The 24893-nt window shown below is 42.1% G+C and overlaps 2 protein-coding genes across 3 annotated transcripts in view; one reads left to right on the top strand and one right to left on the bottom strand.

Moving 5' to 3' along the window:
• Positions 1–10748, top strand: part of mtch2 (mitochondrial carrier homolog 2) — a 15020-nt gene extending 4272 nt beyond the window's left edge. The window contains exons 3-13 of the mRNA XM_020477549.2: positions 5752–5858; positions 6187–6213; positions 6342–6398; positions 6773–6830; positions 6924–6975; positions 7068–7127; positions 7391–7484; positions 8021–8068; positions 8350–8417; positions 9819–9894; positions 10018–10748. Of these exons, the coding sequence (XP_020333138.1) occupies positions 5752–5858; positions 6187–6213; positions 6342–6398; positions 6773–6830; positions 6924–6975; positions 7068–7127; positions 7391–7484; positions 8021–8068; positions 8350–8417; positions 9819–9894; positions 10018–10104 (734 nt within the window). The 3' untranslated portion in view covers positions 10105–10748. The remainder of the gene's footprint in view (positions 1–5751; positions 5859–6186; positions 6214–6341; positions 6399–6772; positions 6831–6923; positions 6976–7067; positions 7128–7390; positions 7485–8020; positions 8069–8349; positions 8418–9818; positions 9895–10017) is intronic.
• On the bottom strand, positions 10730–24893 carry psmc3 (proteasome 26S subunit, ATPase 3). 2 transcript variants are annotated; one of them, XM_020477533.2, is made up of 12 exons: positions 24763–24893; positions 24175–24255; positions 23864–23989; positions 23560–23664; positions 22078–22140; positions 21817–21954; positions 21578–21721; positions 21288–21436; positions 21059–21155; positions 11374–11519; positions 11196–11277; positions 10730–11025 (listed from the first exon to the last, which is right to left on the bottom strand). In XM_020477533.2, exons 1-12 carry the CDS (start codon positions 24802–24804, stop codon positions 10915–10917), a joined length of 1284 nt encoding a protein of 427 aa, XP_020333122.1. In that variant the 5' UTR covers positions 24805–24893; the 3' UTR covers positions 10730–10914. The 2 variants fall into 2 exon arrangements, with proteins under 2 accessions (XP_020333122.1, XP_020333130.1); XM_020477541.2 differs by having other exon boundaries at positions 24769–24878.

Raw genomic sequence — 24893 nt, 5'->3', positions numbered from 1 at the left:
AACATATTGTTGCTTTGCGTATTCCTCTTTGATTTAGAAGCTACTGCTTCACAAAAAACATGCAGATGTACCAGTCAAAAGTTTGGACACAGCTACTCATTCAAGGGTTTTTCTTTATTTATACTATTTTCTACATTGTAGAATAATAGTGAAGAAATCAAAACTATGAAATAACACATGGAATTATGTAATACCCCCAAAATATTTTATTTTCTTCAAAGTAGCCACACTTTGCCTTGATGACAGCTTGGCACACTCTTGGCATTCTCTCAACCAGCTTCATGAGAAATGCATTTGGATGATCCGGGGCGGCAGGGTAGCCTAGTGGTTAGAGCGTTGGACTAGACAAACCCCCGAGCTGACAAGGTACAAATCTGTCGTTCTGTCCCTGAACAGGCAGTTAACCCACAACAGGCCGTCATTGAAAATAAGAATTTGTTCTTAACTGATCTTGCCTAGTTAAATAAAGGTAAAATAAAAATCCAGAAGAAGATTGGGAGAATGTCATATGGTCAGATGAAACCAAAATATAACTTTTTGGTAAAAACTCAACTCGTCGTGTTTGGAGGACAAAGAATGCTGAGTTGCATCCAAAGAACACCATACCTACTGTGAAGCATCATGCTTTGGGGCTGTTTTTCTGCAAAGGGACCAGGACGACTGATCCGTGTAAAGGAAAAAATGAATGGGGCCATGTATCGTGAGATTTTGAGTGTAAACCTCCTTCCATCAGCAAGGGCATTGAAGATGAAACGTGGCTGGGTCTTTCAGCATGACAATGATCCCAAACACACCGCCCGGGCAACGAAGGAGGGGCTTCGTAAGAAGCATTTCAAGGTCCTGGAGTGGCCTAGCCAGTCTCCAGATCTCAACCTCATAGAAAATCTTTAGAGGGAGTTGAAAGTCTGTGTTGCCCAGCAACAGCCCCAAAACATCACTGCTCTAGAGGAGATCTGCATGGAGGAATGGGCCAAAATACCAGCAACAGTGTGTGAAGACTTACAGAAAACGTTTGCCCTCTGTCATTGCCAACAAAGGGTATATAACAAAGTATTGAGACACTTTTGTTATTGACCAAATACTTATTTTCCACCATAATTTGCAAATAAATTCATTAAAAATCCTACAATGTGATTTCTGGATTTTTTTTTCTCATTTTGTCTGTCATAGTTGAAGTGTACCTATGATGAAAATTACAGGCCTCATCTTTTTAAGTGGGAGAACTTGCACAATTGGTGGCTGACTAAATACTTTTTTGCCCCACTGTATATAACGCTAGGGAATTTATATTAAGAACAACATTGTTTCATGTGCTGCATTGACCATGCAAAGACTGAACACAAGTGTCATGGTAGAGGAACACCAAATGTGCTCCTTGATGACAGCGGCGGGGCTAGGTCTGTGTGGAAAGAAGGCATAGAGCGAGAGGGTAGCGAAGTAAACTGTAAAAATGGACGTTACACACAGTGATCACATTTTAACAAACCAAACATACACATACTCTTAGAAGGTAAAGTAAAACCCAAACCATGCATCAATACCGGTATATCGTAAAACATGGTATACCGCCCAGCCCTAGGCTAAAACTGCTTCTCCATTAGAAATCCTTGACCACACTTGTAGGCGACGTTGGCTAGCTAAGCTTATGCATAGAAACACGTAATCAGGTCTAAAGGTCGTCCCGACCTGAAATGTGCATGTGTAAGCCGTCTTATCAAAGGCTCTCCTTCGATATGAAGTTGTTTTTGACGAAAATGATAACGTCTCAGTTTGTCACTTTCACAAGGTTGAAGTAATAACATGTTCAACTACCAAGACATTTTCTCGAATTTAGGTTGTCTTTTAGATTGAGGAAATTTTACTACTAAGGAAGATTTTTTTTCACTTCTCTCTGACCTTTCAATCCCTGAACACTGGCCTGGTCTGTTCCGCAAACATTCCCAGAAGTCTCGCAATGATGAGCCTCTGCGTTTAGAAACTCTGATAATATACTTGATTTATGCCACATTATAACATGTTAAATGTGTCTGAGCAGATATTAGCAAACTAATAGATGAGCTGCTCCCTCCACTTATTTGCCAGCCAGAGATCAGATAACAAAATATACAGACTGAGATTCAGTTGCATGATAATCAATGTGATTCTGCCCGGGGCTTTTAGTTGGGATATAGCCTCGGCTACTACTTGAGTGAAGAGCAAATTAATGGCATTAGTCTACTTTATTCCAGTGTTTTCATCATTCAGTGATATTCATTTCCGAGGTAATCATCGATTGATACTTCCAGTAAACGTGCATGCATACTGGTGGGCTTTGCGAAGTGATGGAACATGCCATGAGGATGATAACAGCCTAGCAAAGGGCACTGCCTAGCAACCATCATTATCAATCATCAAATCTCATGAATGTGCCATGCTTACACCTGGCTTAGCTACGACTAGTCTTATTTTTTGTTAAGCGCAGCACGTGTAAATTCTGATCCCAAAGTCAGACGCAGCTACGCCGACCTAACATTTAAGACCATTCATTTAAGATTACGCTCGACTGGTTCAATCGGTCCTTGTTCCTTGATGGTACTAGTGATTTAGTGGTGTTTGGGTCAGCTGTTTGTTCTCCCATACCCGCCTGCAATTGCTAATAACCCATCCACCCAACTATATGGGTTGAGGCCCCCAACCGACCCTAAAATGCGCTGCATGGTCAGTCCAATGTCTGCATTGGCCATGCAGCATTTACGGGGATACTGCTTCTAAAGAAGTCGGGGCATTCATACACTATAAATAACAAAAGTATGTGGACACCCCTTCAAAGAGTGGATTCGGCTATTTCAGCCACACCCGTTGCTGACAAGTATATAAAATCGAGGACACAGCCATGCAATCTCCATAGACAAACATTGACAGTAGAATGGCCCTACTAAAGAGCTCAGTGACTTTCAACATGGTACTGTCATAGGATGCCACCTTTCCAACAATTCAGTTAGTCAAATTTCTGCCTTACTAGAGCTGCCCCGGTCAACGTGTGTGCTGCCCCGATCAAAGTGCTGTTATAGTGAAGTGGAAACTTCTAGGTTGCAACAACGGCTCAGCTGCGAAGTGGTAGGCCACACAAGCTCACAGAACGGGACCACCCTAGTGCTGTAGAGCGTAAATATCGTCTTTCCTCGGTTGCAACACTCACTACCGAGTTTCAAACTGCGTCTAGAAGCAACGTCAGAACATTAACTATTTGTCGGGAGCTTCATGAAATGGGTTGCCATGGCCGAGCAAACGCTCACAAGCCTAAAATCACCATGCGTCTGCTGGAGTGTTGTAATCTCACCGCCATTGGACTCTGGAGCAGTGGAAACGCGTTCTCTGGAGTGATGAATCACACTTCACCATCTGGCAGTCCGACGGACAAATCTGGGTTTAGCGAATGCCAGGAGAAGGCTACCTGCATAGTGCCAATTGTAAAGTTTGTTAGAGGAATGATAGTCTGGTCCTGTGTTTCATCGTTTGGGCTAGGCCCCTTCGTTCCTTCCAGTGAAGGGATGTCTTAACGCTACAGCATACAATGACATTTTAGATGAATCGGTGCTTCTAACTTTGTGGCAGTTTGGCGGTTGCCCTTTCCTGTTTCAGCATGACAATGCCCCCATGGACAAAGTGAGCTCCCTACAGAAATGGTTTGTTGAGATTGTTGTGGAAGAGCTTGTCTGGAGTGCACAGAGCCCTGACCTCAACCCCATCAAACACCTTTGGGATGAATTGGAAAGCTGACTGCGAGCCAGGCTTAATCGCCCCAGATCAATATCCAACTTCACTAATGCGCTTGTGGCTGAATGAATGCAAGTCTCTGCTGCAATGCTCCAAGATCTGGTGGAAAGTCTTCCCAGAAGAGTGGAGGCTGTTATAGCAGAAAAGGGGGGACTAACTCCATATTAATGCACATAATTGTGCAATGAGATGTTGGAAGAGCAGGTGTCTACGTACTTTTGGTCATGTAGTGTACTACTTGCACTTCATGGAGCAGCGCAAGGAAGTGAGTTTCTGTTTCACCCATTCCTACCGTCAACCAATCATGTCAATCCAGAGCTATACAGAGCCCTCCGCGTTGTTACATTTGGTACAGATCTCAATTTTGCCTCTGCATGCCTCCGGAGGTTCCACAATTGCGTGTCAACCTCCATACAGAGCCCCCGAACACACTTTCGGCTCAAGCATAATATATAAAATGCACTGTAGACTACAGTCAGACGGCAAACTATTTTTTGACATGGGGTGCAGGATTTATTTAGCCTGATTTTAAGATGTTGGTGCTTATAATTAAGATGCATGCAGCTTATTTTCTGTCACTTATATTGTCCTAGAAGACTAAATAAGCCCTTTGCTCACCAGAACTTCATAAATCGTTAGAATGCAATCTGGTTGACATCCCTGCTTCTTTCGTGGAGCAGACATTTAGGGACTGGGAAGAAAATGCAATAAATAACAAAGAGGAAAGATTTAGTAAAATTTCCAAATTACATTTGTTTGACCGGTTGTAAAGAAATAGAAAGCTCTGAAAATCACTCATGTTTCTAATAAGATTTTGTATTTTTTATTTAAATTTTATTATTTTAATAACCTTTATTGAACCGTTAAGAACAAATTCTTATTTACAATGACGGCCTAGGAACAGTGGGTTAACTGCCTTGTTCAGGGGCAGAACGACATATTTCTTCCTTGTCAGCTCTGGGATTTGATCGAGCAACCTTTCGGTTACTGGACCAACGTTCTAACCGCTAGGCTACATGCCGCCCCATGGATGCATATTTTATGTGGTTGAAATACTATCAGCTTTTATGATGCTGATAACAATAGCATCTCTACAGACGGCATCTAAATGCGCTTTCACATACTCTCAAAATGCTGAAAGAAAAATAATTTCTCCACTCCTATTTCTGAGTCAAAATGTGTCCTATTTTACTGCAAGAAATGATTAATTCTGCAGGAGTTAATATTAAGGCTATGTGAGAGGTTACAGACCTACAATCAGTGTCCAGATTTCAGTATTCATTTAACCCATCAGAAGATTAGGCTACAGTTCCCTTGACGTGCAATAGGTCTATTTGAAGTCCCCGCCTTGACTGTCCAATTTAGTATAACACCTCAGTCATATCACACAACATATTATCCTCTTTTACCACTTCAACAAATCTTTCCCAAACATAGACTTTTCTGGCCCTCCCTTCTCTTCATTTTCAGCTCTCCATTTCGCAGCTTTTCTCTTATTGAATTCAACTCTGACATTGTCCTTTTTGCCTCCGTGGATCCACGTTAACTCTTTCTGCCCGTTCGCAAAAGCATTTGACTATTGGCGTGTTGGCTATTTGGCGGGTGTACAGTTATGGCCCTAAAGCTTATTGGCTTACAAGCTAACGCCAGAAAGCTTAAAATAATGAAAGGGGGAAAAAATATTTTGCCTTTAGATATTATTGCTCAAGAGTTATACATTTTATATCATTTTTAAGTATTGTTTGGTCTTATTTCAACCTGGGCTTCATCCAGACTATTTCATGACCCTAAACCAGCCCACCCTGCAGATATAATTATCGGTCAACCTGCGCATCACTAATCGTGATTGATTTAAACTTGACTTATCTTGATGTTAAACTCCAACTAGTAGGCAACTGGAAATAAGACTGGTCAGACTGTATGGTACGGACAGGCCAATGAACGTGATGATTTTCTATGTGCCTGTTCTTTGATCCTGTCATTTCTGTCTTTTAGCGAAGCACATCATAAAGATTGATGGCAAGGCAGGTCTCTTTAATGGCCTAGCCCCCCGGCTCTGTGCAGGGACCATCGGCACCCTCGTACACAGCAGAGTCTTGCAGGTGGGTCTAACTAACACGCTGGCTTAATGTAGCTTCCTAAATAAATGTTATCTGACGTTTTCAGACCTCAGCAGTAGTCTAGCCTCAATCCCTAAATGTGATCACATTCTGTGTGGAAAGTCGTGCTCGTCAGAGAATAAGCTATATACTGGCTTGGGAATTCACTCTGTGACTTGAGCTGGATTGGCCTTTCACTGTTTTAGGATGGTGAGTTTGACAAATGCTATTTGTTTCTAAATTCATGAACTGACAATTGCTCTGGATGGCAAAGTGTCGACACACCATTATGAAACTGGATCCCTGTTGAACTAATCACTGTCTTTTACAGAGATGCCAGGATGCAGGCAAATATGAGGTAAATATTTTTGGCCTGGTTATGGGTTAATTGTATAATTGACTTATTTATTTTTATTTTATTAAATTAAACTATCTTTTTAAATGCAGGCTGTAGATATTTATGGTCAGTTTTACAATCCTTTTTAGGTGTCTGGAACCAGTCAGAAAGCTGAAGAGGGATCCTTGCAGCATGTTGTGAATGAGGTATGTATTCATTTATCCAGTAAAGCAGAAGGTTTGACAGATGTTTGTTTTTTAGCATGTTATTGCCTTTGGTCTTGGGCGTGTCAAATTTGTTCCAATCGAAATATTCCGATTTGTTTCACAGTTCTGTTAGACGTGGGTTGAACAGACCGTAATCTATAAATTGAGTTGTGGCTTATTGCCGTGGACATCATCTGAGCATGTCTAATCGCTTGGCTGTGTTTTTTTTTCACCGTACGCGAGTAAGTTAATATCTGGTGCGCAGATGGTTCTTGGTGTAAGGGGATTTATCCCCAGCTTAAGCTGTCCAAGTTGGATTCTCATTTCTTCCTAAATTCTGCATCACCATTCTTTCTGTTTTTCTTTTACCACAGACAACCAAAGAGATGATAGCCCGCTCCTGTGCCACTATCGTCACGCACCCCTTCCATGGTAATTGTACTGTTTGTACTGCGGTTTCTCATAGGATAATGACTACTGCATGGATACTGGGTTCTTAATGGTTATTTTCTGTTTGTACCAAAGTGATCACCTTGAGATGCATGGTCCAGTTTATCGGTAGAGAAACCAAGTACAGGTGAGTTTCTCTTAACCTAAGTTCAATATGTGTTTATACGATTTATAGCCATGTAATACTGAATATTACAAATGTTTATTATTGTTTTGCAGTGGAGTGTTTGATTCCATCGTCACTGTCTACAAGAATGAAGGAGTTCTGGGATTCTTTGCGTAAGTATGATCTTCCTTTGGCTACATGACCAATGTCTCATCAAGGGCATACTTTACTCTTGACTTGCTAAATTACTAGAATACATTTGACCTCAGTAAATTCAGTCAATCTTTTTGAAGTTATTTTTAGAAGTAGGTTTATGCTTGCTCCAGAATCTTGCAAATGTTTTGTTTTCTGAATGCCGTTTCCTCTGGATGTCTGTGCCATGACTTCTCTTTCCTTGCCGTCTTAACCGCCGACTAATAGCTGTGCTCTCGTGCAGGGGCCTTATTCCTCGTTTGCTGGGTGACGTGCTCTCTCTGTGGATCTGCAACATGCTTGCCCACCTCATCAACACATACGCCATTGATGACTCAGTAAGTCAGATGGATTTGGGATTTTGCCACTTGTTTACAGGTCCAATGCAGCCGTCTTTATCTCCATCTCAAATCGCTTCTGGGTAACAATTAAGTACCTAAGCTTCTTAGCAAAGAGCTTCTTAGCAAAGAGCATTTTCTCAAGCAACAGATTTGCTAGGAATGTCTAGGAGTAGTCTGAGTGGGAATATGTAAACTATCCGTTATTGGCTGAAAGGTTTGGAACTCGTTATTGGTCTAACTAATTTACCACCTGGTGACGTCACCAGGCAGGCCAAAACACCATTCAGGTGGCCTTTTCAAATTGCTCTTACACTAAAATAAAAGGGCATCATAATTTTCACAGTATTATTCCAACCTCATAGTTTGGTATTCTATGTATATTTTTTAACGTAGAAAAATCACGTTTTTAGCTGCATTGGGCCTTTAAAGTAGATGTGGCCCTCGCATAGAAAAATACCCTGTACTGAAGTGCATTTGTATGTCAGTGTAGAATGCATGGGTATGTGAATTATGACATTTTCCTTTTCTCACAGATGAGTCACACAGGAGAAATAAAGAACTGCTCTCAGGCTGTGACTGGGGTAAGTGTAAAACATGTTTCAAATAATAAACAGTTGATGGGGTTTTTATTGGGGTCCAGTGTGGCTGTTAATGGAACATGGCGATTGCCAGGGTTGTGAGTTCACTTCCTACGGGGGACCAGTACATAATTAAATAAATGTATGCACTCACTACTGTAAGTCATTCTTTATAAGAGCGTCTGCTAAATGACTAAAATGTTAATGTATTGCATTGGTTGTTCATGTTCTGTCAATTTTGTTGGACTGTTTTAGTTCTGTAATTTCACCCTCTTGTGTTCCAGTTCTTCGCCAGTATGCTCACATACCCCTTTGTTTTGGTGTCAAACCTCATGGCTGTCAATGACTGCGGGTAAGTAGCTGTGTTTGGATGTTTTTAATCTTTTTGGTTTTAGTTTATTTACAAAATGTAGAACACTTTGAAAGATGTCAAGTTGCAATGCGTGCGTTTGCATCATCGGTTTTCATGCCATTTGAGGAAGCCTTTTATTTCCTAATTGTTTTTCCTGAACTAGTTCTGTGCAGGTACACATTTGGATCTTAACCGTCTTAAACAGAACTTTGCTGGTTTAAAGGCCCAGTGTTTGATATGTTTTTCCACATTGAGGTTGGAATAATACTGTGAAAAATTATGCCATTTCAGTGTAAGAACTGCTGGAAAAGAACACCTGATATTTCAGCCTGTTTTGGCAGAATTGAGTAATTACGGTCTTTGTTAGGAAGAAATGGTCTTCACACAGTTCGCAACGAGCCAGGCGGCCCAAACTGCTGCATATACCCTGACTCTGCTTGCACAGAACGCAAGAGAAGTGACACAATTTGCCTAGTTAAAAGAAATTCATGTTAGCAGGAAACGGTAACTAAATATGCAGGTTTTGTATTGATTTTATGAAAGGCATTGATGTTTATGGTTGGGTACACATAGGTGCAACGGCAGCTTTTTTTTTGCGAATGTGCTTGTTAAATCATCCGTTTGGCAAAGTAGGCTGTGATTCAATGATAAATGAACAGGCACCGCATCGATTATATGCAACGCAGGACAAGCTAGATAAACTAGTAATATCATTAAGATAAGTTTAATGCTAGCTAGCACCTTAGCTCCTTGCTGCACTCGCATAACAGGTAGTCAGCCTGCCACGCAGTCTCCTCGTGGTGTGCAATGTAATCGGCCATAATCGGTGTCCAAAAATGCCAATTACCGATTGTTATGCAAACTTGAAATCGTCCCTAATTAATCAGTCAACCTCTAATTGAGACCTGTTAATTGTCTCGCAAGCCTGCTACAAGACATTAGTCATTAGTGAATGTGCATTATGTGTGGTTTAATACTCAGTTGAACACCAGATCAGTAATTATTCAAAAAAAGCAGGTTGAACTAGATTATATTATTAGTGGGTCTATGGTTATGGAAGGCTTATTTAGCCTAGGTATAATTTCACAAGCCCTGAATTCATTTAATTATGGTTGACTGTTTGAAAATGCAGTGTATGATTTAATTGTACAACAAAGCTTATTTAACTTTTAATAAATAAATAAAAACTTTTAGACCATATCGCCCATCCATAGTTTCAAACCTCTGCCAATGACAGCTAGTTTTCAGGTTACATATCCCTCTCATTGTCTAAATAGATCCCTCACTCAGACCACCCTGACAGTCCTAGCAAAATTCTTGCTTGAGATCATTCTTGCTTGAAAAAAAAAAATATATATATTTAAGGCTGGCTTTCCACATAAGCACTCCTGTCTTTTACAGGCTGGCTGGCGGTCTCCCTCCCTATGCTTCTATATATCCAACCTGGGTGGACTGCTGGAGGCACCTGAGCCTAGAGGTAGGTTGCTGCTTTCAAAATGTTAATGCTACACAAACAAGATCCTTGGTTAAGTGTTTCTAAATTAGTGAATTATGTATCATTTGTGCCTGTTTCGTCTTTGTATTCCCTCTCTATTTATAGGGAAACATGAGCAGAGGCAACAGTTTATTTTTCCGGAAGCTGCCTGTGGGGAAGACGTATGCAATCGACCAGAAGAGATTTTTTTGAAGTCTTGAACTACCTTCATAGAATCTAATTGTAATTATATAAATTGACATTGCCTGAATGGGGGTGGATCGCTGGCATCTAATCCTTTGTATGCACTTGTTTACTATACTTTCTTTTTTTTTTTTTTTACCTGTCATCAAGTAAAGATAAAACTGCTTTGATTGGAAATGTGAAGAGCTTCCTTTTAATAGACATTTGTAAAACTACTGCAGGTTAATTAAATGGAGCCGTTTCACCTAAATCCAGGAACAAACAAGATTGCAATAGTGCCCAGTTCCTCTTTCTGTGATGGGAGACTGAATCTTATGTCACCTATTGCCAATATATACATGTTTCAGAATACTCGGTATATCTGGAATGGAGGCTCTCCTTGTTGAGTTTAAGATGGAAGTTTTATTGAAAATGTGCATGTAATGTTTAATTCAAAGGGATTTGTTATTTACGTGATCATGCTACAACTTCAAAGGAATGTGTGGTAACTTTGGGCCACACTGAGCTGACAAAATGTCTATCGCCTTGTCGAAGCAGTCAGGTGCTTGTATTAACTCATTGACTGATCCAAATAAAGATGCTTTTTTTTTTTGACTTCCCCAAATGGGAACATCTGAAATATAATGCAAAGATATCTTTTCCATCCAGCCAAAGGGCAAATGTAAAGCCTTTATTCTTTCATGGACCATAAACAAGCCAAAACAGGTCTCACACGAGAGAGAAGTGACAATGTTGCACACTAACAGTACAGAGATTGGTTCATGTTTTGGACACATCTGGAGAGTATCACATGCACCCTTCCCCTGAAGCTCCAGGGCCTTAGGCGTAGTACTGCAGGTTGGCCTTTTTCTTGGCCTGTACTTCTAAGATGCCTTCCATGTAGTCCTCATGATTGAGCTCAGTTGCCCCCCTGCGAAGGGCGATCATACCCTGGAAGAGAAAGAAAGTTAAATCCATGTTTGTTCCTAAATGTATCTAGGTCTTTTTAACAAATGGGCAAATTAAGTCACTGAACAGTTTCACCAGGGGAAAGGAAACAACGTAACTTTAGTTATTGGGCTGGTTCTTTCACAAATTTGTGCATGTTTAGTATGACTCACCGCCTCCACACACACTGCTTTGCACTGGGCGCCATTGAAATCATCAGTGCACCTGGCCAGCTCCTCGTAGTTGACATCAGGGCTGTGGGAAGACCAGAGTTAAGCTAGAGTATATTTAATTATAAATCATAACATGCATATCAATTTGGCTGATGAAGCATAGCGGATTGGTCCAAACCTGACGTTCATCTTGCGTGAGTGAATCTGCATGATGCGGGCTCGTGCTTCCTCATTGGGCATTGGGAACTCAATCTTACGGTCTAAACGTCCAGAACGCAGCAGTGCGGGATCTAGGATATCCACCCTGTTAGTGGCAGCAATAACCTGGCAGAAGAAAGTCAAGGCGTCAGCGTACAATATAGTAGTCTGGCTAACACCTAACTCGAAGTCCTCCTGACCTCAGTCTGGAAAGACGATGTTGTCGGCACGATACGTCGATAACGAGGGGGGCTGTGCTTTTACCAATCAAACACAGCCCCTGGTTGCCACCCCCTTCCATTACAACTGTTGGATTTTCAAATCTAAACAATGAGAAGTCTCATCCCTAAAACATCTGAGGGTGTTTAAAATAACCAATCTCAGTCCTCTTTAAAATGAACTTCTAAATGTTTGAGGGGGTTTGAACTCACAACCTTTCAGTTACTAGTCACATGCTCTAACCACTAGGCTACCCTGCTGCTGCACATTTTCATGAGGACAAGAGGTAATCCCTCTACCCATGTCATTCCTGTGGAATGGCATAGTTTGACAAGAGAGAATAACATGTTCTTATTAGCCCTCAGTAAATATCATTACTCCGCGGTTGATAGATGGACACAAACTTCTGGTCAACACCCATCATTTTGGCCATTTGGGTAACCACATCTACTATGAGATGGGTCCCATTGTCTGCAGACAAACCTCAGGCACCCCGAACCTGAGTATAATTTTCCTAACTAGCAACTGTTCGCGCAACGCAGTTGGATGGTTCCACCCACCTGGTAAACCTGTCAATTATCACCAGGCAGTATCTCTTTCTTTTTGCTCTATCGTGTCTATAAAAATCCATAGCTATGTGGACAAAATATCCTTTTGGAGTGGGGGACTTCCCTGGTTGCAGTGGATAAATGAACTGTTTTACGTGCTGATTCAAATTTTGGGTCAAATTTAAATTTCAAACATTCTCCTCCTCCTCCATTCTCCTCTCATATCCCCCTTTGACAAATGGCTCACTTCATGAGCCAATTGGCAAATATTAAAGATCATTGGTTGATGGTAAACAGGGCATGCCAGACAAAAGATGTAGCCATAAACCAGACCTAGGACAGAGAGCACACCCTCTCTCCCTCCACACCTGGTGATTGAGAATATCAGACTGCTGCTGTTTCTCAAGATCAGTAGTTTCAAATGATATAAACAACAAAAAATCTAATGCATGTGTGTGACAAAGGGAAACAGCCAATTTGGCCGCCTCATCAGCTATGCTGTTACCAATTCTAGCATTATCACACCAGCCTGTGTATGCCTCAACCTTAACAATAGCCAGTGTGTTAGGTTTTCACATAGCTTCAAATAACTGTTCAACAAAAGGTCTGTTTTTAATAGGTGTGTCTGTGGTATTAGTAAACTCTCTTGCTCTCCAAATCCTACACCATGACAAACAAACCCCAATAACATATGCTGAGTCAGAGTAGCCAGTAAAGGCCTTCTCTTCCCCCAATTCACAAGCTGTGGTCAGAGCTAATACAAATCAAATTAAATTTTATTTGTCACATACACATGGTTAGCAGATATTAATGCGAGTGTAGCGAAATGCTTGTGCTTCTAGTTCTGACAATGCAGTAATAACCAACAAGTAATCTAGCTAACAATTCCAAAACTACTACCTTATAGACAAGTGGAAGGGGATAAAGAATATGTACGTAAAGATATATGAATGAGTGATGGTACAGAGCGGCATAGGCGAGATACAGTAGATGGTTTTGAGTGCAGTATATACATATGAGATGAGTATGTAAACAAAGTGGCATAGTTAAAGTGGCTAGTGATACATGTATTACATAAAGATGCAGTAGATGATATAGAGTACAGTGTATACATATGAGATGAATAATGTAGGGTATGTAAACATTATATTAGGTAGCATTGTTTAAAGTGGCTAGTGATATATTTTACATCATTTCCCATCAATTCCCATTATTAAAGTGGCTGGAGTTGAGTCAGTGTGTTGGCAGCAGCCACTCAATGTTAGTGGTGGCTGTTTAACAGTCTGATGGCCTTGAGATAGAAGCTGTTTTTCAGTCTCTTGGTCCCAGCTTTGATGCACCTGTACTGACCTCGCCTTCTGGATGATAGCGGGGTGAACAGGCAGTGGCTCGGGTGGTTCCATCGATGTGGATAGGGGGGTGTTCCCTCTGCTGTTTCCTGAAGTCCACAATCATCTCCTTAGTTTTGTTGACGTTGAGTGTGAGGTTATTTTCCTGACACCACACTCAGAGGGCCCTCACCTCCTCCCTGTAGGCCGTTTCGTCGTTGTTAGTAATCAAGCCTACCACTGTTGTGTCGTCCGCAAACTTGATGATTGAGTTGGAGGCGTGCGTGGCCACGCAGTCATGGGTGCACAGGGAGTACAGGAGAGGGCTCAGAACGCACCCTTGTGGGGCCCCAGTGTTGAGGATCAGCGGGGTGGAGATGTTGTTACCTACCCTCAACACCTGGGGGCCCGTCAGGAAGTCCAGTACCCAGTTGCACAGGGCGGGGTCGAGACCCAGGGTCTCGAGCTTGATGACGAGTTTGGAGGGTACTATGGTGTTAAATGCTGAGCTGTAGTCGATGAACAGCATTCTCACATAGGTATTCCTCTTGTCCAGATGGGTTAGGGCAGTGTGCAGTGTGGTTGAGATTGCATCGTCTGTGGACCTATTTGGGCGGTAAGCAAATTGGAGTGGGTCTAGGGTGTCAGGTAGGGTGGAGGTGATATGGTCTTTGACTAGTCTCTCAAAGCACTTCATGATGACGGATGTGAGTGCTACGGGGCGGTAGTCGTTTAGCTCAGTTACCTTAGCTTTCTTGGGAACAGGAACAATGGTGGCCCTCTTGAAGCATGTGGGAACAGCAGACTGGGATAGGGATCGATTGAATATGTCCGTAAACACACCGGCCAGCTGGTCTGCGCATGCTCTGAGGGCGCGGCTGGGGATGCCGTCTGGGCCTGCAGCCTTGCGAGGGTTAACACGTTTAAATGTTTTTCTCACCTCAGCTGCAGTGAAGGAGAGGCCGCATGTTTTGGTTGCGGACCGTGTCAGTGGCACTGTATTGTCCTCAAAGCGGGCAAAAAAAGTTATTTAGTCTGCATCCTGGTCCGTGACTGGGCTGGTTTTCTTTTTGTAATCCGTGATTGACTGTAGACCCTGCCACATACCTCTTGTGTCTGAGCCGTTGAATTGCGATTCTACTTTGTCTCATACATACATACATACATATATATATATACACACACACACACTGCTGAAAAAAATAAAGGGAACACTTAAACAACACAATGTAGCTCCAAGTCAATCACACTTCTGTGAAATCAAACTTTCCACTTAGGAAGCAACACTGATTGACAATACATTTCACATGCTGTTGTGCAAATGGAATAGACAACAGGTGGACATTATAGGCAATTAGCAAGACACCCCCAATAAAGGAGTGGTTCTGCAGGTGGTGACCACAGACCACTTCTCAGTTCCTATGTTTCCTGGCTGATGTTTTGGTCCCTTTTGAATGCTGGCGGTGCTTTCACTCTAGTGGTAGTATGAGACGGAGTCTACAACCCACACAAGTGGCTCAGGTAGTGCAGCTCATCCAGGATGGCACATCAATGCGAGCTGTGGCAAGAAGGTTTGCTGTGTCTGTCAGCGTAGTGTCCAGAGCATGGAGGCGCTACCAGGAGACAGGCCAGTACATCAGGAGACATGGAGGAGGCCGTAGGAGGGCAACAACCCAGCAGCAGGGCCGCTACCTCCGCCTTTGTGCAAGGAGGAGCACTGCCAGAGCCCTGCAAAATGACCTCCAGCAGGCCACAAATGTGCATGTGTCTGCTCAAACGGTCAGAAACAGACTCCGTGAGGGTGGTATGAGGGCCGACGTCCACAGGTGGGGGTTGTGCTTACAGCCCAACACCGTGCAGGACGTTTGGCATTTGCCAGAGAACACCAAGATTGACAAATTCGCCACTGGCGCCCTGTGCTCTTCACAGATGAAAGCAGGTTCACACTGAGCACATGTGACAGGGTCTGGAGATGCCGTGGATAACGTTCTGCTGCCTGCAACATCCTCCAGCATGACCGGTTTGGCGGTGGGTCAGTCATGGTGTGGGGTGGCATTTCTTTGGGGGGCCGCACAGCCCTCCATGTGCTCGCCAGAGGTAGCCTGACTGCCATTAGGTACCGAAATGAGATCCTCAGACCCCTTGTGAGACCATATCCTGGTGCGGTTGGCCCTGGGTTCCTCCTAATGCAAGACAATGTTAGACCTCATGTGGCTGGAGTGTGTCAGCAGTTCCTGCAAGAGGAAGGCATTGATGCTATGGACTGGCCCGCCCGTTCCCCAGACCTGAATCCAAGCACATCTGGGACATCATGTCTCGCTCCATCCACCAACGCCACGTTGCACCACAGACTGTCCAGGAGTTGGTGGATGCTTTAGTCCAGGTCTGGGAGGAGATCCCTCAGGAGACCATCCGCCACCTCATCAGGAGCATGCCCAGGTGTTGTAAGGAGGTCATACAGGCACATGGAAGCCACACACACTACTGAGCCTCATTTTGACTTGTTTTAAGGACATTAACATCAAAGTTGGACCAGCCTGTAGGTGTGGTTTTCCACTTTAATTTTGAGTGTGACTCCAAATCCAGACCTCCATGCGTTGATAAATTAGATTTCCATTGATAATTTGTGTGTGATTTTGTTGTCAGCACATTCAACTATGTTAAGAAAAATGTATTTAATAAGAATATTTCATTCAATCAGATCTAGGATGTGTTATTTTAGTGTTCCCTATCTTTTTTTGAGCAGTGTATGTATATATATTTATTAAGGGAGCAAAGCTTAGGCATAGCCCCAGAGAAAGATAGACGAAACCGACTTCTTTACACTAGTCAGATAGGCTACTACTGCTAAATAGATACGGGAGTACAGGAGGCTAATTCGTAAATTTTCAATCCGAATATTCTAAATGAAGATAAGCATTATATTGTTGGAGTAACTCTGGTAGGCATAAAACTGTTGGGAGTGCCAGTGCGCACTGCCTTCATAGGCCTGCAGTAAGCAAAGCCTAATAATAACCATACCTTCACAAAAAGTTGCTTAGCTTTATTAGGGTAATAAAAGTCAAGTCATTGTTTATATGGAAAACACGAACAGGTTATTATATTGCGGCATTAAATTACATTTTGCCCCTCTTTGGTTTATCCTTTTCATGCTTTTAGTACTTTTAGTACTCCTACCCCGGTCAACAGCACTGCACCCCCCACAGCAACTCGCCCAAGCCTTCCCCATTTCTCCTTCTCCCAAATCCGTTCAGCTGATGTTCTGAAAGAGCTGCAAAATCTGGACCCTACAAATCAGCCGGGCTAGACAATCTGGACCCTTTCTTTCTAAAATTATCTGACGAAATTGTTGCCACCCCTATTACTAGCCTGTTCAACCTCTCTTTCGTGTCGTCTGAGATTCCCAAAGATTGGAAAGCAGCTGCGGTCATCCCCCTCTTCAAAGGGGGGGGGACACTCTTGACCCAAACTGCTACAGACCTATATCTATCCTACCATGCCTTTCTAAGGTCTTCGAAAGCCAAGTCAACAAACAGATTACCGACCATTTCGAATCTCACCATACCTTCTCTGCTATGCAATCTGGTTTCAGAGCTGGTCATGGGTGCACCTCAGCCACGCTCAAGGTCCTAAACGATATCTTAACCGCCATCGATAAGAAACATTACTGTGCAGCCGTATTCATTGATCTGGCCAAGGCTTTCGACTCTGTCAATCACCACATCCTCATCGGCAGACTCGACAGCCTTGGTTTCTCAAATGATTGCCTCGCCTGGTTCACCAACTACTTCTCTGATAGAGTTCAGTGTGTCAAATCGGAGGGTCTGCTGTCCGGACCTCTGGCAGTCTCTATGGGGGTGCCACAGGGTTCAATTCTTGGACCGACTCTCTTCTCTGTATACATCAATGAGGTCGCTCTTGCTGCTAGTGAGTCTCTGATCCACCTCTACGCAGACGACTCCATTCTGTATACTTCTGGCCCTTCTTTGGACACTGTGTTATTAACAACCCTCCAGGCAAGCTTCAATGCCATACAACTCTCCTTCTGTGGCCTCCAATTACTCTTAAATACAAGTAAAACTAAATGCATGCTCTTCAACCGATCGCTACCTGCACCTACCCGCCTGTCCAACATCACTACTCTGGACGGCTCTGACTTAGAATACGTGGACAACTACAAATACTTAGGTGTCTGTTTAGACTGTAAACTCTCCTTCCAGACCCATATCAAACATCTCCAATCCAAAGTTAAATCTAGAATTGGCTTCCTATTTCACAACAAAGCATCCTTCACTCATGCTGCCCAAACATACCCTTGTAAAACTGACCATCCTACCAATCCTCGACTTTGGCGATGTCATTTACAAAATAGCCTCCAATACCCTACTCAACAAATTGGATGCAGTCTATCACAGTGCAATCCGTTTTGTCACCAAAGCCCCATATACTACCCACCATTGCGACCTGTACGCTCTCGTTGGCTGGCCCTCGCTTCATACTCGTCGCCAAACCCACTGGCTCCATGTCATCTACAAGACCCTGCTAGGTAAAGTCCCCCCTTATCTCAGCTCGCTGGTCACCATAGCATCTCCCACCTGTAGCACACGCTCCAGCAGGTATATCTCTCTAGTCACCCCCAAAACCAATTCTTTCTTTGGCCGCCTCTCCTTCCAGTTCTCTGCTGCCAATGACTGGAATTAACCACAAAAATCTGAAACTGGAAACACTTATCTCCCTCACTAGCTTTAAGCACCAACTGTCAGAGCAGCTCACAGATTACTGCACCTGTACATAGCCCACCTATAATTTAGCCCAAACAACTACCTCTTTCCCTACTGTATTTAATTTATTTGGCTCCTTTGCACCCCATTATTTTTATTTCTACTTTGCACATTCTTCCATTGCAAAACTACCATTCCAGTGTTTTACTTGCTATATTGTATTTACTTTGCCACCATGGCCTTTTTTGCCTTTACCTCCCTTATCTCACCTCATTTGCTCACATCGTATATAGACTTGTTTATACTGTATTATTGACTGTATGTTTGTTTTAATCCATGTGTAACTGTGTCGTTGTATGTGTCGAACTGCTTTGCTTTATCTTGGCCAGGTCGCAATTGTAAATGAGAACTTTCTCAACTTGCCTACCTGGTTAAATAAAGGTGAAATAAAATAAATAAATAAAATAAAGTACCAGTAATTATATTATGGCAAACATTACAGCTGGAATTTAATTTGCCTAATGAAAATGTCTCAACAGAAAAAAATGTTTAACGGGCTCGGCATATATTGCACCTATTATCAACAAAGGCAATACCGAATGTCGGCCTACCAAACGACAGCAATAGGCTAATGCTATTTCTTTTACAACAAGCTTCTAATAATTGTAATGACAAAACAATTGATAATAAATTCAAAAATACATAAATCACAGGTATAAAATTGTATCAAACTTGAATAGTGAGTCGCACACAATCCATTTGGCCCCGCCAGTAATCTTTGTCCACTACAATATAAATATTTGTCAGCTTCTTTTCACTGTACTCTTTTTCCTCTAACTTTCATTTTACTTCAATGAAGAAGAACTCCCATCTTCACAATCAACAGTAGCCGTCCACAGCTCCTTTTAAACTCTCTCCTCAGTAGCAGGAACCTGTAGGGTGAGCAGCTGGAACCAGTTTCAGCTCGACATAAGCTATATGTTTTATTGAGTTGCAATTTGTTGACATAAGCTCACGCCGTTCTCATCACACAAACAATAAATTAACAGAGGACAGGTCCAATCAGGTCCAGTTGGTAAATCAATTTTAAATACACATACCCAAGACCCGTAGAAATTATATCAGATCCTACCCTGATCCGAGACAAAAGTCGGGATTTAGAAACCAGACCCTCTCTGGGTTTGGGGTCTGTTGGACCTGTGAAGACCTCTAGTCTAAAGAGAACATATTGCAAACAAATAATCTGAACATCGTGTCAGTATAAAACATATTTTGTAATGTCTATGCATTCATAATCGCTAATCAATATCCAAAAACAGCAAACGTTTTTTCCACAAACCTGCACATCATCTCTCTTTTGTGGCACCAATGTGAGGGTTTATGGCACGGGAAATGGTGCTTTGTGTTCACAGTGCCCAAAAAAGAAAAAAGAAAACCGGACCGCGGAATTCAAGCAAACTGAATTGAACCCCTCGAGATGTTCTCAGTTCGGTTCACTTCGGGGGTTCTTGAAGGGTCTGAGTTCCTTTGGAGTGTTCGCACTGCACAAATTCAGCGAAGAGAACCAATCGATAATGCATTTACAACGGTCTCCTATCCAGGCCAGTACGTCACAGCTCTCCCTGCGCTCTGAGTCACGTCTGCCGGGCTAACAATACAGGGCCTCCTCATAGCATAGTGAAACATCCAGTTCTCCTTAGGTACCAGGTCTCTTGGGTACCTCAAGTACAGCTGATTAAAACTTTAGGGATAGGGGGCAGTATTTTCACGTCCGGATGAAAAGCGTGCCCAAAGTAAACTGCCTGCTACTCAGGCTCAGAAGCTAGGATATGCATATTATTAGTACATTTGGATAGAAAACACTCTGTGAAGTTTCTAAAACTGTTTGAATAATGTCTGTGAGTATAACATAACTGATTTGGCAGGCGAAACCCCGAGCACAATCCATCCAGGAAAAAAAAGTTTCGAGGTCAATCTGTTTTCCATTAGTTTTCTATGGTAAGCCCTTTTTAATAGGAATCTGCTTGCAGTTCCTATGGCTTCCACTAGATGTCAACAGTCTTTAGAAATTGGTTGATGTTTTTATTTTGAGAAATGAAGAAGTAGCCCTGTTCTTTCCATGTGTCACTCCAGGTGGACTCAAGTCTTTTGGTGCACGTGACCTGGAACGCGCTTCACTTTGTTTTCATCCGGTATTGAACACAGTTTATCCCGTCTTAAGTTTTATCGATTATTTACATTTTAGGATACCTATGGTTGGATTAGGAAAGTTGTTTGAAATGTTTGGACCAAGTTTACAGGTAACTTATTAGATACTTTAGTACCTTAGTCATGTTGGGCGAGTTGGAACTGGTGTATTTTCTGAATCAAACGCGCCAAATAAATTGAAATTATGGGGAAATAAAGAAGGAATTTATCGAACAAAAAGGACCATTTGTGATGTTTCTGAGACATTTTGGAGTGCTAACAGAAGAAGATCTTCAAAGGTAAGGCATGATTATATCGTTATTTCTGACTTTTGTGTAGCACCTGCCTGGTTGAAATATGTGTGTTTATATATGTTTTCATGTGTTGGTATGCAGGGCGCTGTCCTCAGATAATCGCATGGTCTGCTTTCGTCATAAAGCTTTTTTGAAATCTGACAAGGCGGCTGGATTAACAAGAAGTTAAGCTTTATTCTGATGTGTTACACATGTATGTTTTGTGAATTTTTATTATGAGTATTTCTATTTTTGAATTTGGCGCGCTGCAATTTCACTGGATGTTGTCTAATCAATCCCGTTACCGGGATTCGAGTGGGAAGGGATCACTAAGAAGTGAAGATTTGTTTTTAAAGAACTGAGTAATACCTTAACTTGCATGTTGGGCTGGAACCCATCCAGCTGGTTGAGGAGCTCAAGCATAGTTCTCTGAACCTCCCTGTCACCTGCTTTCTCACTGTCAAACCTGGAGAAATCAAAAGGGATCAGAGGCTTATGTCGATGCTATTAAAACAGCTATAGAAAGCAACTGTGAAACTTCTCATCGGTAGCTGGTTTACAGTGTGTAGGAGTCATACAGTTTAACTGCACCACTCACCGTTTGGTTCCAATGGCGTCCAGCTCATCTATGAAGATGATAGAGGGGGCCTTCTCCTTGGCCAGGGCAAAGGCGTCTCGGACAAGCTTGGCACCATCACCAATGAACATCTGGACCAGCTGTGGGCCAGCCAGCTTGAGAAATGTGGCCTGTAGTAGGATGAAAGATAAATAAATAAAACTCTGCCTGTCTACACAATTTTACCCAAAACAGAAAAGGAGTTGACACTCCTGCACAAACAAATAACCCCTTGCTAAAACACAAGCCATTCGGTCAATGTTTTGTTTTACCTTGGTCTGGGCAGCACAGGCCCTAGCCAGTAGGGTTTTCCCTGTGCCTGGGGGGCCATACATCAAAACCCCCTTAGGTGGTTGAATACCCAGGTTCTCAAACTTCTCCTTGTGGTTCATGGGCAGAACAATTGCTTCCACCAGCTGAAAGTCAAAAGAATAGCATCACGTTGTTAAAACTGCAATTACATTCACATACGAGTGTCTAAAGAGATAAGATACAAATGATAATATCGGACCTCCTGGATCTGTTTGTCTAATCCACCAATGTCACTGTACTGTTCAGTGGGGCGCTCGTCCACCTCCATGGCTTTGACTCTGGAGTCATACTCTGTGGGCAGGGTTTCCAGGATCAAGTATGAGTCCTTGTTTACACCCTGGTCATCACCACAGGGAAAGAGAAAAAGTGACACTCAAGCACAAACAAAAAATAAATCCATAGCTTGTTGAGCAGAGGGAGCTGCTATTCAAGGACACTCAAGTGAACATAAGGGGTTTACCACGAGGTCTCCCGGCTTCAGCTTCTCTGCATCCACCAAGCCAATGACCGGGAGGAAGTATGTCTGCAAGAGCACAAAAGGGGCAACCGCTGTCAACTACAACTGCTGAATAACTCCTATTAATAACTGTTTTAATTTACTAAGAATGACACAGGAAAAGTATTGATCAAAATGCAGTTGAACTTGGGAGATCAGACCAGTGTTACCTCTGGGAGAATTGGTAGCGGTGTGGGGAAAATGTCACAGAGGGGCTGATTTATTTTATTTTGTTCTGGTGACATTAAAAATATACATTTTAGTCCAAAAGGAATGAAAAGAAAATTATGATGACACCATCTAAAATATAATTTAAATCTCCAGAAATGACAAAAAATAACATATTGGTAAAATTACTATTATTTTGATATATTATCACCTGTAGCCCAACTGATGCAGCATAGTGGCTATAAATAAATAGGCTGAAGAATGGGGTTTCCTATCTGCATTTACCCTATTGGGCTAATCATTAGTAGTCGAGCATCAGGTCGGATACCCACATTCTTTCAACCCCATGGGTCGGCTCACAGTTCAGAACAATTAAATGGTCGGAAACATTTTAAATCAAGATAATACACATTTTAAAAACCCAGGAGTTTATTGTGTTGCAAATTCCATTCTGTGAGCGGGAAAGCCAGACATAAGGCTACCAGCCACGCATGCATTGAGTGTGGAGCCGGGAACTGTCCCTTATTTGTGTGGTGCTAAAACGTTCCCTCTCTCCGTGTGATAATACAAAACTTTGCCAAGTTTACTTTCCTTGGATAGCCTAGCTCACGCGAAAATGGCTAACGTAGGCCTAAGCGGAGAAATAAAAATAACAGTTACGTTAAGGGAACAGACTACAAAAATATAGTGGAAACGGTGCTGCACGAGTGAAATCCCCAGTTTGGAAGGACAACACAGTAGATGGATAAACAGCCTGTAAGCAGGTAGGCCTATTGGTTTAGATAATTCAGTTCATTATTACATTAATTCAGACATTAGTTCATTATACCATACACAGGCCATATAAAGTATAAACCGGTGTGGCTGGTAAAAGTTTTATTAGCCTACTAAATAAAGCCTATTATCACAGCCTATATTCAATTTTGGGAATTCCCCCTCCCTATGGCACTCGTAATTTGAATGCACCTCAAAAGGATTATTCATCTCGCATAGAACAAAAAGCAAGCCAACTAGGTAAATGGATAAACTATTCTATTATGGTCTTGTCAGACATTTCTATTCATTACTTGTTTGTTTGCAGAGGAAAAGTAAATGTGGACTGTTCCAGCATCTTCAAAGTGCTCCTTGGAATTCATATTTTTTAATGTTCCATATTTTGTTGGTGTGGCGGCAATAATTTTGTTGGTGCACACCGACACAGATAAATGACTGCTGCAGAAAACACTGGATTGGACATATTCCTAGTTGTTACTGGACATATTCCTAGTTGTTACTTACCTGTCTTGTAGATGTTTTGATGACAGCGCATTTGCCCTTCCTCTGGGAATCTAGATCAATGTTTGCTCCATCCTCCTCCTGGTCATTTGGGTCCACATCCAGAAGCTGCAAGACAGTTTTAAGACATCTCAAACCTAACCTGTGATGATCCAGACACTGTTGTATGGTCATAAACAGACAATTAGCTCTACACCCATCACAAAAGTGAGCTTCACAAGAATTGCGCTTTTGATACTAAACTGTTCAATACAATAAAACAATTTGGCACTGAGACGAAAGTGTACACATTTCTTCATGCTCCTACCTCGATGACATTGGAGACCAGGTACGGCAGGGTCTTGTTCACTTTGATCTTCTCTGTGTTTTCTTTGATTTTGTCCTTCATGGCCTGCAGCTCATGGGTTACCCTCAATACCTCACTCTTCATGATCTACAACATAAGAGTCCAATTGAATGTATAGACCTAGGCAACTTATTCATAATTTTCATATCATCATTTAAAAATTGGAAGGGTCAAGTATATGGTGGAGACAGATAAGAAGCTGAAAAAATGTGAGAATAGTGAGGGCCATCTGATACACCAATAGCTGCTAAAATAACTAGTTAGGTATCTACCTTTATTTCACTGTCCAGAAGACGTGTCCGCTGAACGATCTCTTCGGTGGACATTTTGAGGACTTCTTCGCCGATCCCATCCTATTGTTGACAAACAAAATTGTAATGTTATGATACAACGTAGCTATTTAGCTACTATCGTTAACGAAATACAGTAATCATGACTCCTGGCTATAAGCTAACTAGCTGGCGGCTAATAAGACAAGCAAAATAGCCAGGCTAACGTTAGCTAACAACTTGCAGATATGTTTACGAGTCTCAGTGTGTGTAACGTTAGTTACTAGCTAACAACGTTTTTAAGTGACCAGAAAGGTGTTAACAGGCTAAATACCAAGAAAAACATTTGTTTTATGTGACCAAGCTAACGTAAAAAAAAATGGAAAATTTGAAAATGTCCTGTGTCACTGTCCCATCAATTTAACCGGCTAGCTAACGTTAGCTTGTAGCTATGCTAGCTGACATCAGTATAAGCTCTTTCGTTTATTGGATACATGTTAACTTCATAATTACGATCATATTCAAATAATAGATGTTGTAATCAAAATAAATTGATGAACACATTCAAATCTGTTAATTCAAGGAACAAACCTCCACCTCATCCCAAACTGATCTGTCATTCAGCGACGCCATCTTTCCTCTTGTCTTCGTGTTGGTAGTTCTTCTACTTCTTCTTTGAGGTTAATCGGCAGACTACAACCGATGAGGTGTATTACCGCCAC

This window comes from Oncorhynchus kisutch, linkage group LG3, assembly GCF_002021735.2.
Source record: "Oncorhynchus kisutch isolate 150728-3 linkage group LG3, Okis_V2, whole genome shotgun sequence".
Lineage (NCBI taxonomy): Eukaryota > Metazoa > Chordata > Actinopteri > Salmoniformes > Salmonidae > Oncorhynchus > Oncorhynchus kisutch.
Note: the sequence above shows the minus strand (reverse complement) of the source record. Positions and strands in the feature narration are given on the sequence as shown.